A 16,575-nucleotide genomic window follows, 5' to 3' on the forward strand; every position below is an offset into this window, starting at 1 on the left:
GATCTTAACTGACCTACGCACCCTCCCGGTGCCTTAGAAATTCATCTTCATACAAAAACACGTGTCAGTGAAGGCCACTCACTTGGTTACTTTTGGAAAGCAAACACAGAAGGGGCCAGTCACAGCCAAAACCTGTATTTAAGTGTATCGAAACTTAAATTCCAAAGTTACTTAATTCGTTTGCCTAGCTCAATTTGAAATACAGCTTGAAATCAAAGGTACTGAAGTTCTTAGATGGATCCACTATATCAATTTAAGTTTGGCTGAATTCTGATGGTTTCTAGGATGCCTTGGAGCTCTCACCGCAGTATAACATGAAACGTTCCAAGCATGTGGCAAAAAGAATGACAATGATCGTAAGAAAACTCCACCTGAACTGAAAAAAGGAACAACTTTTGAAATGATTTTATATATATATATATATATATATATAATATATAGGGATATATACACACACCCACACATACATATATATATATATATCCCTATATAAAAATCTCTCTAAAATACAAAAATGATATTATTTCTTATGTTGGTATCATTTTAAATACTTTACTCCATAAATCCATAATATGACAACTTCAGGCTGTCCAGAGACATAAATCTTAATACAGTCCTACAACCTCCACTAATATAAATATAATGGCAAGGAACTTTGACCAGCAATAGTAAATTTTCAAACTTAAATAATTATTTTACAGTTATTTTAAATTTTAACGACAAATAGTTTCTGCATACCAATATTCATGGACAACGTAAAAAAAGATGCAGCTTTAACTTTCAATACTGTATCAAGTGCAGCTTTAGGAAAGGAATGTAAAAGAAAACTATATATTAGACTCATTCTAAAAAGAGAAAGAACAACTTATACTGGGTGTTTGAAAAAAAGAATACTGTATGCCTGCACTTTATTATAAATAACCATGGTATGTCTTAGTTTCTTCTTGCCAGCAAATGAAGGACATTGGTTCACAAAGCTTCTAAAGCGTACATGAGTTTTTGATTAAATCCTGTTCCTTGTGAAAATAAAGTTCATTCACACTTAGAGTGAACAACAATGAGGAGCTCGATATTATAATAAGACATTTAAGGACCTTGGTAGCCAGTACCAGCTGCATTTACAAGTGACTCCTCAGTTTTTCTTTTTTTTTAAAAAATAAAGGTACAATCATAGTTATTCATTTACTTTAAAAATTCTAAAGATGAAGAAAAGTGGTGTTTATATATTTAAGTCCTCATATAAATTATAAAACTCAAGTTTATGTTACAGAGTTCCTTCCCCAGAGGAAGCATAAAGCACTTTTGTGGTACCTTCACCAGTAAATATTTGTATCGCATCAAGTCCGAGAAACATAACAAAGATGATATTGCATCCTAAAGCCCAAAGAGAACATTCTTCTGATGCAGTCTCTCATGAGGGATGGGCTCCATGGGATCACATGATTGCCATGCCTTAACTGAATTTCAAATAACAGAAACATGAAGGATGTCACCTAACCAGTTCAGTAGGAATAAGAAACATCAGTGAACAGCAGACTCATCCTGTTTGAGGTCAACAGTCTTTGGAAGACAACAAGGAGGGAGTTTAAAAATATGACAGCAAAATAAAATAATAATAATAACAACAATGAGGTAAACTCCCCTAAAAAGGCAAAATGGGCTGGAATGTCAAGAGAGAGTTTGATTGTACCGGACACCCAAATGTTTCTCTAGCCAGAGTTCAGCGAGCTGCATGGTAGAGGCAAATGTACTTGCTTTGGACCCTATGCACATTTTATATTGTTTTGGATCTAAATTGGGGTCACACTGAACCGGATGAAAAATATGTACAACTCCTACTTCTTGACTTCTAAAAGCCTTCAAACCAGACGTTATCACTTTAGTAAAAAGGTCTACGTCCTCAAGTCCCCAGCCTTGAATTGAGGTATCAAATCCACCAGCATTCAGCAGATCACTTTTGTAAATACAAGTAATTCCAAACCCATACTCTCTCCAAAATCCAGTTCTTTTTGTGAAAACAAAACTACTGTCAGCTGGAGGGTTGCCTCCATATATTACTTTTGGGTCATATTGGCTAAAGATGATAGGGTAGTAAACCTGTTCTCCCTGAATAGTGTTATCTCTACATCGTTGGAGAAAGTCTGGTGTGAATATCAGATCGACGTCACAGAATAGCAGCAAAGTGTCATTGTCAAACCGAGATGAGGCCATTTCAAGACCTAAACCTCTAGAAAATTCTCCTGCCATAGGAATCAGGGTCATATCTGCCTTGGGATACTTGTCGCTATATTCTTTCATCAGCTCTGTGTGTTTACTGGAGTCCTGGCTAGACTCCAAACCAAAGAGAATTATTGCCAGCTTTACATTCTGCCTGGGAATCAGGCAAGTCTTCTCAAAGTTATCCATAAATCTTGAGAAAATATCGTATCGTCCTATGAGAGGGACAAGAATATGTATTTTCTTGTCACTATGTCCCGCAATGTCTTTGGTGCCTTGTAATGATGAAAAAATCTTTAACGAATTTGAAAGAAAAGAGAAAGATTGAGTGTCAGTGTTAGTGTCCTCCACTAGGCTTCTTACATCGAGCTCCTCTGCTTCTCTGAAGAAAGGTTTGCTGAACAACTGCTGAAGGTAAGCATGACGTCTCACTGGAACCGTAACTTTTCTTCCTTTGTGCCTCTTGTACAAAAGCAGTAAATCCAGGATGTACTCCACTCCATGCATAGGGTCCACCCTGCGGTAGCCGTACTGTATTTCCTTGAAATCAATGAGCCTTCCTCTAGACTTAGAGTTCTCGTTTATCATTTCCATGACTTGCATGACTGTGTCATCCAGCGCAGCCCGCAGGACGCTGCTCAGGCTCTGCCGGGGTGGCTGGTTCTCCGCCATCGAGTAGAGAAGTTTTCCCGTCAGGAACTCCCACTCGATGACTTCAGTCCTTTCGCGCGGCTGGAAACGATTGAAAGATGGCATCACTCCCAGTTGCTGGTCTTCCTTATTTATTTCACTGTTACTGAGCTTGCTCATCAGGGCACTTTCCCTGTGGAGCTGTATGGTCCGATAGCGCAGCTCTGAAATTTTGCGGCTCAGGATGTAATTGTGCAGCCTGTACTGGTAGGCTGGTCTTTTGTTTGGATGAAGCGTTATGGCCGTATGAATTTTGCTGTTGTGAAGATCTTGAATGTAACCCTTCCGGTTGTGTTCATAATTTTCATGGAACAACTGCTGCATCTAGAAAGAGAGAGAGGAAAAAAGACATTAAGTGAAGGTGCTTCTACCCACAAAAGGACTCCTGTTAGTACTGCTGATAATTACCAATTCTTAGAGACCATAGATTCTTCTTTTTGGGCACAGAACTTTAAAGCATTCAAGGAGGATTTACTTATATCGCTGTCTGTCTCAGTTTCAGTGGTGCCCACAGCGAGTGAATACTGTCGCCTAAATAAATACAAGGGCAGACACTTTGATTATCTTGACTTTATCCACCTATGAAACTAAGCCAAACACTTAGTGAATAACTGTATATATTTATGAGGATGCAGGCTGAATGCTGCTGTGCACGAAACACTCAGTCTCCGACAACATCTAAACCCTTATTTGTACAGATCCTTACTGAAAGCTTAGCAGCACTGAGGATGGTTTCTTAAGGAGGTCGTGGATTTACGTCTGCGGAGAGCAAAGCTGCTCATATTCCTACAGCAATACGCAAATGGATTGTGCTTCTTAATGTTGATTAAGCAAATGGATGTCATTTCAACAAAACTGTTGTGTTGGCTTTTTTTTTTTTTGTTCCACAGAGACAAAGAATTAAGTGACTGAAGTATAATCACTGAAATATGTGTTTTGGCAATGATACATGTACAACAGCACATCAAATAAACTATATGTCATGCTAGTATAATTTACCCTGAGTAATTTCCAATTTATTTCTGAGGCAAGAAAAGACATTCTACTTCTGTCAAATTACTAGCTGCAATATCTTCTAAACAGCAAAGAAATACAGTCTACAGCTAAAACACAAGACCAGGATTTAGAGTACCTGGCCTGCATATCTTTCTGTGCCAATAGCTTTACTAAGAGCAAATCATAAAACTTTCTGTGACTCAGTTTCCTCCCCAAAAGCAATATTAGCTCATTATTCACTTACTGCAGGGAATACTTTCTTCTTAAACAGGGAGCACTATGGAGGAGTAAAATATTAACTTCATAAATACATTTAAGACCCACAGTGCCTTGCTAAGTTAACACCTACTAACTCCACAGCAACAGAATCATGTTCCCATGAGCGACAGATGAAGGAGAAGAGGCTGCTCTTTTTCATCTGAAACCACATGTGTCTGTAATTAATACATAAGTAAAACGTGCTAATTAGGTAGAAAATGTTGTTCGAGGAGGTGTTGTAAGCTCAAGCTATAATCAGATTTTGAGACTGGTATTGAAGCTTGTCTTTTACATGCTGAGCAGATCAAGAAAGGTGATATCTGATAACACAGTATCTCAAACTCAAAATGATTAGCCCATTTTACTGCAATCCTTTCTGGAACAGAGGTTTTGCTACTAGAGGTAACATGAAACCTAGGATAATGAATGTAAAATAATGTAAAATAACTAGCAGCAAAGTTAAGATCCATGACAATAATTATTACATTAACATGTACAGGAAATACATATTGCCATATTTAGAAAAACAAAGTTTTAATACCTAATTTCCAGAATCTCCCTTCCACTCAGTCCCGGAATGATTCTGCTTGAACACATACAGCTATTATTAGTCACCTCATTTTTTAAGGCTACAACCATAATATGGAGAAAAGAACCAGACTATTTCAGAAAAATGCCTTATGTTAAATTTGCCTTTAGTATACCAGGTATCTCAGACGAAGAGCAGCAATACAAAAAAATATATATGTAGCTGCAAAAAGACTCAAATACTCTACATTCACAGAAAAACTTCTGTCTGAAGCTCTCCAAGCACATCCGTCCTGCCTCTGGTCTTGTCACTTTGGATGAGATGAAGCAGGGGCTCAAGGATTTGGGCAATTTCCTCACTGTCACAGAGAACAGGCAACAACAGGACTGAGTCAGGGTTTACCAGCAGTGCTGGCAAAATTGAAATTTGGCTTCCACATGGACAAGACGCGGACACTGCCAGGACGGGCAGGCTGGAGAATCACGGACTGAATCCCAGAGAAATGAGCCTGCAGCTGGGAAAGGGCTGGGTGACGATACCTGCTCTCAGGAAGAGCCATTCCCCCTTCTTCCCCTACAATTCATGTTTTGGATCATAAGAAAACATCAGTTGATCAGCTGAGGTTCCCACCCCTCCAATTATATGCTAAACTTCCGTGCTTTCCCCTTTTATTGGAAGCTGTCTACTGCATGCTAGGCAAAGTGATGGTGATTTCATATTCTCCTTTCAGTCACAAATCCCAAAGCCAGAACTTCTGTTTTCTTAGGACAGCAAAAGTAGTAGTATTTTATTTATTGTAAAAATATTGAAAAAGTTATGTTATTTTCTGGACAAAGCCGAACCCATAATTTTCAGGTTTAGAATTCCACATTAAAATCCACACATAAGAGAGAACTAACCCTATGAATTTCGGGAAGAAAATGTGTCATTTGAAAACAAAGGTCAGAAGGGAAGGCGCCTCTGTTAAGGAATGGTATCAGATTCGCATACTTCCCCCACAATCCCTGACTCCACTCTTTCCAAAATCCTCTAATCATAAAGAATCACTTGATTTCCTCCTTTCCACCCCCGAAATGGTATTTGAGTAAAACCCAAATGACTATAACTACCTATACACGTTTAACCTATGGTACCTGCACATTCACAATATGTTTCGTCTAAAGTATATAGCTTATTTTACCCTCCATTTCTTTAACAGATGACAAACTGCCACTGTAAAAGTAAAAGCTGTCCTTCTATCGTGCTCATTTTCCCACAACCCTTGGCTTATTACAAGCTCAGTTTCACAGCACTCATTTAATAGGAATATTCTATTAACATAAACAGTGCATTTCTATTACATTACCATTTCAGATGCCTTGGTTTATTAGATATGCTCCAGTAAAATCATAGCAAGAGGATGTACTCCATTATGCTAATGATTTAGCTTTTGATAATCAACAACAGATTAACAGCAGTAATGAAAATAATTTTGAATCAGGTTGGTAATACAATATTATCACATATATACAAAACTGTATTTATCCATCTTCAGTGCCGTTACTGAACACTTTTTCTAACATATGATACTGAAACTGTAAACTCTGTTTTTGAAAATCAGAACAACTTTCTTACTGGTTGTTTCTCCATTGCATAGTACAATGTGTTCCTGGTACTTGACTGGATTACCAACTGCTATTACAATACTGAGAACAAATAAAAGAGAACGACATGAATTTCTGCTTGAAGCATTATGCTAAATACTAACAGAATGCTCAACTGTCAGATGAATTCTCCCCCATTTGAAAGCAATGATACAGCAAAACAAAAACTTGTTCGAAAGAGCTGATTTCAATTAATCGAGCTCAAACAAATTTCAATTTTGTTGGAAATATCCCATTTTAATCTCTTCATAATAAAACGTTTCTGATTTGAAACAGCTGTTTTTAACCTTTTTAATTTCAGAACTGGAATTCCTATTAGAACTACCAAAACGTTTTGAATTTTTGTTTTTTATCTTGCTGCAAAATAGAAATTTATTTTCTATGTTGTAGGATAAAAAATGTCTTCTCACCACTCAAACTATTAACATTTAGATGAAAGGAGTTCTAGGTGATCCTAACTTTCCTTTTTTGATATTTAGAAGTGGTCAAGCCGAAGAAGCAAAGGAAAAAAATTATTAGTTTTCCTAGAGAATGCATCTGTGCAAGGGCCTGAAATGCTCAACACAGTCATAAGTGATTTGGAAAAGGAGGTGATTCAGGCGGTAGCAAGATTTATTAAATCTAAATTAAAATTACTTGGGGTGGTAAAAGTGAAAGCTGCCTAAAAAATTCTCATGATTTTGAGTGACTAGGCAAGAAAAGGGCAGATGAAACTCTGTAGATAAACGTAAAGCACATGTGAAGAAGGCAATCCTAATTATTTCCAAACAAGCATGGACTGTGTGCTAGCTGCTAGCACTCTGAAAAGAGAACTTAGTCTTACAGGAGACAATTTAAGCAAACGTCACCTTGATCTTCACAAAAACAAACAGGACATAAGGAATCACCAGAAGAAGTCTAGAGGGAATCAGAAACATTATTATACCATCGCATAAATCCATAGCGCACCTAAATCTTGAACGCCTTGTCAATACCCTGACTTCCCATCTGAGACTGAGAACGCAGGACTAGAAAAGGTACTGACCAAGGCAAGGAGATGATCACGGGTATGGATTGCAAGGTGACTAAGCACAGAGACCAGGACTTTTCAGTGAGGAGGGGAGTTGTCAGACAAGGGCCAAGCCAGAGATCTACAAAATCAATAGCATCATAGAGAAAGTGGACAGGAACAAATCACCGTCTCTTTTAATATAACTATGAGACATAAAATGATGTTATCAAGATTCAAAAACAGAAAAGGACATATGCAGTTAAACTGTGTATGCTCACTGGCATAGCAAGTTGTAGGTGTTAAAATTTTACATGGGTTCAAAGAGCGAGTGGACAGTGTAATGGAAGACTTCCATCCTTGCTATTTATTAAACACAAGGTCCAATCTCTCCCAAACATTGCTGCGCTGCCAACTGCTGGAGCCTACGCTGAGGAAACATCAGCATAAACCTTACTGTTCTTACAGCCCTCCCTACGTTTCTTCTAGCGGCTACCGCAGATAGAGGATATTTGGTCAAAAGAGCCGTTGGTCTGGCATGGTACAGCTACTTTGCATTCACCGAAATCAATGAACAGGAGAAGCGATCTTTAATTCAATAAAGGGAAGCACGTGTTAATTTTTCATACTGCATGACACTGATTTTTCTGGAGAGTTTGCTGCCTTCTGAGCGATTCTTCCAGCACAACTAACAGAACAGTTGGCAAGGATTTCTGCTTGCCTCTGCTCACGCTAGCTGAAACTAGAAGATTGTGAGAAACATGGATAATCTAATCATGCTCTAAGGAACTCTGAACTGCAAGCAGGAGAAAAAAAAAAGGGAGAAGAGCTGAATTAGAATAAAGGCAATGCTTTATTACCATGGCAGAGAAATATAATAGTTAATACGTAAGCACAATGTAATTTGCATTGCAAAGCTCTGAACTCATTGTAATCTTTTGTGATTTACTGATGTAATAACAAGTGAAAGTTCTTATTGCACATAGACAAAAGCCCAAACCAACACACTTTTATTATTGCAAGACTATCACATATAAAAAGACTGAATGCAAATGCTGCTTTTTAAATTAACACATTCCTTTCTTTGAGCATTGTTTATAAACAATTTCTCCCATTTAACAAGGAAGACATGAAAGTTAATTTTCCATCCACTCTAGCTCTTTTTTAAATCTACAACACTACCAAAATGTCCAACATTTTATCTATTCTAAACTTGGCTTTTAATAAATTTAGATATAAGATGAATGGGAACTATTCCTTGGCTTTCCTCAACCTGCTCAAGCATTTTAAAGTTTAGGGCTCTTCCGCAAGATGAGGATATATTCAGTATTTCCAGTGACTTCAAGGGGAGTTTAATCCGTATGAAGAACATATGTAAAATCATAAATCCACTGAGTCCAGGATAGCACTTTCTGGCTGAACAGCAGCAAATTTAGTACCTTAATTGAAGGACAAGGAGAAAAGCAAATTCAGGTAACTACAGCATGTTAGGATGTTCTCAATAATGTGCAGTATGATAAAATGCAACACTGAGCTTTCCAATGGGTGACTGTGAAATTCTGGACATGAAAATAGATTTCAGCAAGTCGTTAGATATGTTGCTATGAGAAAACCTGTTTTGTTAACCTGAAGAAGATGAGGATTAAGATGGAAATTAAAAAACGCATATGAATGAGATAAAAGAGAGGCAACACCTAGTTATGTTGAAATGGGGAGCTAACAGTTTGGAAGGAAGCTATTACAGAAGCTTCTGAGGAAAATATGCATTATACCGAGTGACGCTGGCACAAAATCTGGGACACAGTTAGCTCATGACCCAAAGCTGGTGGCATCATCAAGAGAGAAGAGGAGAAGATACCCCATGAGAAGAGCCAGAGAACGTAGAGAAGCAGCATTGCAGAAAATCCCCAAACCCCAAATCCTGCACCTGAGGTTTTAAGAGATAGGTGCCTGAATGTCTTTGGAAAGTTGGCGTTCTGAACTGGAATGGCAAAGGAGAAGGTAAGCATATATGCAGATGCTCAGGTGACGCTGGCAGGTCATGAGACACCAGTGTGATGCCTCCACAGAAAAGGAAAATGAGAGTCTAAGTTGCACCAGTCACAGTATTTCTGAAAGAGAGAGCAGACAATTCCACACGTTTCTCCACCTGCATGTGACCGTATCAATGCAGATCAATGCCAAGGACTGGAAACTACCCTATGAGATGTTAATATTACTTAGCTTGTTTAACCTAGCAAAATGAAAGAAAAGAATCATATCGTCTATAAATACATCGAAGTAAGTCCATGAGAGAGAGAGCACAAACTGACTGCAGGTACACCCAGGTAGGAAATCACAGGAAAATTTGCAGCTGGCCAAAGAGAAAGGCTTTGGATCAGATTTCCAATACAAGTAATGGATACAATTTAGAGTTTCATCGGGTTATAAAAAAGATAGATTGCTTGTGAGTAGGGCAAGCAGTGACTTGAGAGATCTCATCAACTCTTCTTAATGATGCAGCATTTGGCTTTTAGTGAGTAAGAATTAATTATATATTAACTGGCAGCAGCTAAGCTTCTTACAAAATAGCCATTATGCTGAAAGCGCCTAGCATTATCTTTCTGTTCACAGCCCTTAGGCAATGCTGCTTCCTTGTATTTTCACTTGGTCTAATACATAACATTAAACAATTTTATATCCATAAAACCAATGATTAGTAATGTAATAGCTTTATTATTTTATAAGCAGCCTATTTGTTTGTAGTTTATAATGCATCCAAGTTGCAATGTTATGAAACACTTTTGCCACAAAACCAGAACAAGGCTTCATGTTTTACTATTCAAAGTACGGTAAAGGAGAAAACCTGCCGATATTTTTATACTATGCCCATCGCTTTAATATATGATGCACCCAGAAATAACATAGGGAGAACTGGAGTGCAATTATAATCCACCAGTGATTGTAAAATGCCATTTATACAAGAGTTGCATCTTACTGAAAGGCACACCCGCTAATTCTGAGAGAAATAAGTTTAAGCCCCCATGGCTGCAGAAAGTGCCAAACACTATTCTGTTTCACACATCATTAACAGACACATTAACTAACTTAAGACACGAGAATCTACAATCTTGCTGCTGACATCCTTCCCTGGACAAACAAAACTTGATGCATTGATTCCAGCTCTGGTATGTAGGGGTTGGTAAGTGGAAAAATTGTAACTGCAGGTCACAGTTTCAATTAACTGTTTCTTCAGCACTGGGCCTGTTCACTCATCAGAAAGGGATCTAGGTTCTTACTTGGGGATTAGCTAGATGTGATATATACTGTGCAGAATAAAAATGAGTTAATTTTTTTTTTTTTGGTAGACCTTTGTAAGAGTAGAACTGTGCCTTAATTAATTACTTAGAACTCTTTTGTTTGCCCTCATCTTAATGAGATTAATAAATGACAGTTAACAATAAACCCTGCTGGATGATTTTTCTCCCATCTTCTTTCTCACACTAGTCGTGTCCTTGGACTGAAATCAGCCCAGCACTCTTTAAGCCAAGTGATATCAAGGAAAGCTCTGATGAAAGAGCGCTGCTCTGTTAAGACTAGTAGAGTTTGGGTGTTTTTTTTGTCATCTTATCTCTTTCTGGGAATAGTTTTAAAACCCCCCCAAAAAACCAAGCCCCAGTGCTTTGCTGCAGCGTAGGAGGGACAACACAAGAAGGGACCTTATTTGTCAGTAAGGTCATGCTGTTCTTATATATGATTCTAGCTAACCGTTTGTTATAGGGGTGCCTCACCAAAACCACAATATAACAAAATTCAACAAAACTGTACAGGGAAAAATCCCATACATTAGAAAAGGAATGGCAAATACTTAAATCATCTGCAATTTAGTCCATAAAAAGACAAATTGAACTGCCAATCTATAAACACTGTCACGCAAGTACAGCAGTGTACATGGCCAAAATCAAAGGAAAACGTTCAAAACGACCCTGCGGGAGCTTGGGAGAGTAGAGTGTGTCCGTATTTTCACTTAGTTATGCAGAAGACCCTCGCCAGTGCCCTGAAGGCAGCTAGTTCTCCCGCAGAGCCCACTCGCTGGCGGCGGCTCTGCCTGAGGGTGTTGCCTTAAATTGAGATTCTGATTTTATTCCTTCGGCAAAGACGGATGCCCAGTATTTGAGAGCTGGCACCTTGTGTGAAGATTTAAGAGACTGCTGCCTTGGTTTCTAAGGAACCTGTTGCACGCTGGGGAGAAGGAAGCGTTGAGGGCTGTTCTCTACCTGTCAGTGAGCTCTTAACAAAATTCAGATGTGGAACAACTGTGTCAAAGGTGGTGACTTTGATTAACCGTCTTTTTCTTGTCTAAGCTTTCTGACAGGTAACATTTATTCTCAAACAGTTCTTTGGTAGGGAGTTTCTTTAAAAGCAAACCTTTCTTTCAATAGCTTTACATATAGCTCATAGAACTTGAAGCTATGTAACATCTTGCAGCAGCATCTATATCAATAATTTGGAAAGTATAATTCTTCGTATATCAAAATTGTATTTTCAGATTGTGAAGGCTATGATGATTGGCCTCAGATCAGCAAGCAGTATCATTCGATGCTCTCATGCTGAGCTCTTAGTTTATTTGCTATGATCATGGTGAAGAGAAACAATTTTCTTTCCAAAAGCTAAGACCTGAATTTCAGTAATTTCTCTTTGAGATATACAGTATGGGACAGGCAGGTACTTGATTAATAAGCAGTATTTCATAAGTTCTCATTCAGCATTAAAGACACAATAAAAATGAACTCTTTCAGTACTTCTATCCAAAATCCTTAAAATATTTTATAATTAAAATAGCATGCTTAATTTCTTTATGATGGTCTATTAATTACCATTAATCTGAATCGAGTACACTGCACAAAAAGCAATCTTAACTGTGTTACGTACTTGTATTACTATTTACAGAATTCATATTACATTTCAAAAAGTGATCATTACAAAATTTTTTTCCCTGTAATTACTTACAAAAAGAGAAAAATTCACCTTCAGTATAGGTCACTAAAACTTCAAATGTTCACAAACAAAACCTCATCACAGCATTTAAAAACAGAGTTTTATCTACAAAACACATACATTTTTAATACGCAGTTAAGAAGATTGCTTAATCCTTAATTTTAAGCAGCAGAACAAGAGGAAAGTTACTTTGCTAACATCATCTCCTTCAGGGTACAATCCGTCTGGATGTATTTTACAACTGTCATCAAATCATAAAATTAAAAATTTGTTTTCCTCTTAGTAAAATGAATAATTAACAATTTAATGGGATTGCGGAATTATTTATTAAAGTAAGTGAAAGTTACCATTAACTGTATTGCATAATACATACAGTCTAAGGTGTGTAAGTATTTTCAGTTCTTGGTCTTTAACGGACCCTCCCACACACTATTAACTAGAAAAAAAAAATCAGAATCTGCTTAGATTGCCTAGCACCTATCTGCCTCCCTTTATAGGCGTTTTTTCCTAACCCTGCACTCATCTGATCCCTCGTGTCCTTACTCTGCCAACCCACAAGGCTCAGCAAATCACTCCAACTTAGCACACTAATAAACCAAGGGCATAACTAGTGCTCACGCAAGACTACTCTGCATTAAGTAAATGCTCCTAATGCCTTTTCAACACTTAATGCCTAATGCCTTTTCCACAGAAGGTAGCACAAGCAACAAACTACATTTGTACAACTGTTGCAAGGAACGTGGGATGAGCTGGCCAGATGCGCCGTCTACTACTGGGTAAATATGAGCTTTGGCTTTACACAAAGGCAAGAATATTAAAATCAGTTAAACCATTAGTCCTCAACACTTTTGCATCAGAAAAAAATGAAAAAAAAAAAGTCTTTAAATGTCATACATTTGGTCTCAAATACCAAACTGTATCCTTCAGATTACAGAAGAAAATGAAATGGCGATTTGGGGGCTGATTATCTCCTGTGAGTCATTTCAGTGTTTTTTGTGAAATGAGCTAAGCAGATTTGTTTAATGATAAACTTTACCAAAACATGGAGCTGTACATCTGTGTATCTGATCAAAGATCTGAACACTGTAATTATTCTTGTAAGTGCATTAACAGCACAAAAGCTGATTTCACATTTACAAATTATATAAAAACTGGAAACTTGATATTTTTGTGCTATATGGATAATATTACATTTGGACTAACCATATATCCCACTTCCCAGGATTACTCAGGAAGGAATTTTCCTGTAACAATTTGCCTTTTGTTACAGAGACCTGGGCCATGGGTGATTCCATTATTTTCACATGTTTTCCCAAAGCAGACTGGATTTCTCAAGGCTTATGACTTTTGATCCTATATTTTATTATGTAGAATAAGGGAACATTTGGTGGCTTGTGATATTTAGTGGGGACCCTTCTGCATCAAGCAACTAGGATGCATTTGCCTGTATAGGTGCCTATAACCTACAGTGATGGCAAAGCGTCCTTTCCAGCCTTACGTTCCTAATGGCGCTCCTATTTTTGTATTCAGCTCATTCCAGCAGCTCAAAAGAAAAAGTGAACTTCCAAGGAAACCCTCTAGATCTGGACAGGTAACGTGCTCGGCATTTTTTAACATGAAAGTAGTAAGCACAGTAAGGCGGCTGACGTTCTCCACAATGCTAGTTCGTTTTATGATTGTATTAAGGTGCGTGGGACTTATTTTTGTGGGTACCTGGCTAGAGCCATTCCTATAAAAAGGGGCCGGAGGCACATGCCAGGCGGCTGTGCTTCGGGCCGCGGCTTCACCCGTCCTGTACAACCTAATGCAAGCTCGGAGACCCAGCGCATGGGCTCCGCTTTCAGCACATCAACCGATGTGGGAGTATCACTCCCTCTGCTTGCGCCCTTGCCCCATGGGACGCCTAAAAACTCTGCCACTTAATGAAAGAGTGGCGAGATTTTCTATGTGCCTCGACTTTATGGTATAATAAGAACAAGTCACTCTTCCTACAGGCTCTATGCTACAAATACTCTCCGTGGGCCATGAGAACACAGTGGGAGAGAACAAAATGTAGATAGTTAGAGAAAGCAGTCCCCCCCACCGAGTAACAGCACTGGCTATATAGAGTATGAGGATCATGTCTCATGAAAAATCCTTCTACAGCGTTAGTTTATAAGACCCAATCCTCCAAATGAATTACTGGGAGAAGAAAAGTATAAATTCTCATAAATCTCCTGCTCTCCACAGGAGAATAAATCTAACTGCGCAGTCTGCCTGCCTGTTCCTTACACAAATCACTCTGCAGCACAGACACTGCACGTCTTAGGTTGCTCTGCAGCGAAGTTCAGAAGTCCTTCCTTGACCGACTCCAGTCATAAGTCTCCTTGCTTTTGCAGTGACTAATTCAGTAATTCAGATGTTGTGGAAAATAGTGAGAAGTCATTTTCATTTCTGACTCATCTGAGAGTATAAAAATCAAGCTTCAGGACTACAAACCCCGAGGATCAATGTTTGGAGGTACATGGCTTCACATTAGATATACTTCTCTGCCTCACTATTTGGTCATATTGCTGGCTAAATGAAATGTGCTGAAGAAAAGCAATTATTTGCATTTAATATTCACAATGTATTTGCCACTATAGTGTATAAAAATGAAATGTTCTGAAGTATTACATATCAGCACAGTCAATTATTAGAACACAAAAGGTTTTTCCTCTTCCTGTTTGATTGGCTTTTAGAAGTCTATACAAGTATTATGGTCTGAGGCTAAAATTCAATGAAAGCCCCCAAAAATGTTTTTAAAGCTTTTTTTTTACTGCTTTTTTTCCCCTGAGTTCCACCCAATTTTCTGCATAATCAGTTTTGATACATAAGACTATCACAGCAAAAACAAGCAGCCCTATCCACCTCCAAGTCCACAGTTATTTGAGAAGAGCATTTCATTTCCCATAAATGTTAAAAAAAAAAAAAAAAAAAAGTAGAAACGTCTGTACTGTAACTACAGGATTTATCCATACAAGTCATGTATCAAAAAGCTTCTCCTTTTAAGCACAGCATTATAATTATTTATTAGCACTTAATATAAATTGTCTTTGCATGGCAATAGGCATTCTACCACACCATTCTGTCACCCCCAAAATTCTTGTCTTCCACAAAAAAATGAACTTCAGGAAGTTGCTTGGAAATATTGTTATCCAGAGCAGCTTGATTCAACTTTGATCTTCAACATTAAAGCTGATCCTGCTTTGAGAGCAGAGGGTTGGATGAGATGATCTCTAAGGTCTCTTTTGACTTAAATTATTCTATGATTCTATGATGCTGTATTAATAAAATAAATATTCTGATACTGTAAAAGTAATAATTTGAACAGGAACACATTGCAGAAATTTCTATTGCCCTATCAGTATTAGGGGATCTGTAACTAGCATCCTCCAAAAGTCTTTCATAAAAAAAATAAGCTCTGGGAGCTTGGAAACATTGACAAGCAAGAGTATTTTTAACTTGTTTACACATAAGCTATGTTATACAGCATATATGCAAAGGCAAGCAAATGGCATCTTTCCAAATTTTTTGGAATAACTCAGCCTGAAAGAGATGCTACCTCCTCTATTCCATTTATCCCTTCATCCCTTCATCTTACTCACAGTTACTTTTTTTTTCCCCTCTATTTTTTTCCTTGGGAGTTTCTTGCTCTTCTGCTGAGTGCTGGAAAGTATTCAGACACAACAGAAATAATCATTTTCCATTGCTTAATTGACATACTTTAACTGCCATTTAATCAGATACCTGCACCTTTTTTTCCTTTTTTTAAAATATTCAGTAAGTCTAAAAGTAAGTAATAGTTTATACAGGCCTGAAATTATGCAATAGGTGCCCTATGAGAAGGGTAATATAATGTTGCTGGACATGAAATACAAAGTCTCACTGCAGACTTTATTAAACTCACTAGTCTTCTACATGGTTAGGTAAAAGGAAGCCAAGAGTAATTTAATCAGTTGAACTTCCACGCAACTTAAAAATCCTGGCTGATATTCTAAGAGCACACAGTAGATACTATGATGAATGCTGGATCATGAAGAATATGATACAGTCTTGTTAGCAAAAAAGAAGTATGTACCAGCACCAGATAAACAGCGAAGGAGAATACTCAACTTCAGCGTATTTATTTCTTGGTCAAATGAGAAAATTGGTTTGAGAAAGTGCTTTGAAAGGCACACGCGGAAGAGAACGGAAATTTCCCAAGCAAGAGCACTAGTGAGAAAGAGACATTTTAAAAAGCCAAACCAAAAAGACGA

General features: G+C 37.8%; 1 protein-coding gene across 1 annotated transcript in view; it reads right to left on the reverse strand.

The window, feature by feature from the left end:
• Positions 1 to 891: 891 nt before the first annotated feature.
• CHSY3 (chondroitin sulfate synthase 3) overlaps positions 892 to 16,575 on the reverse strand; it is a 162,519-nt gene continuing 146,835 nt past the window's right edge. Inside the window, exon 3 of the mRNA XM_067315613.1 lies at positions 892 to 3,231. Coding sequence (XP_067171714.1) covers positions 1,669 to 3,231 — 1,563 coding nt within the window. The 3' untranslated portion in view covers positions 892 to 1,668. The remainder of the gene's footprint in view (positions 3,232 to 16,575) is intronic.

The sequence above is a fragment of the Apteryx mantelli genome, chromosome Z (assembly GCF_036417845.1).
Source record: "Apteryx mantelli isolate bAptMan1 chromosome Z, bAptMan1.hap1, whole genome shotgun sequence".
NCBI classification, from domain to species: Eukaryota; Metazoa; Chordata; class Aves; order Apterygiformes; family Apterygidae; genus Apteryx; species Apteryx mantelli.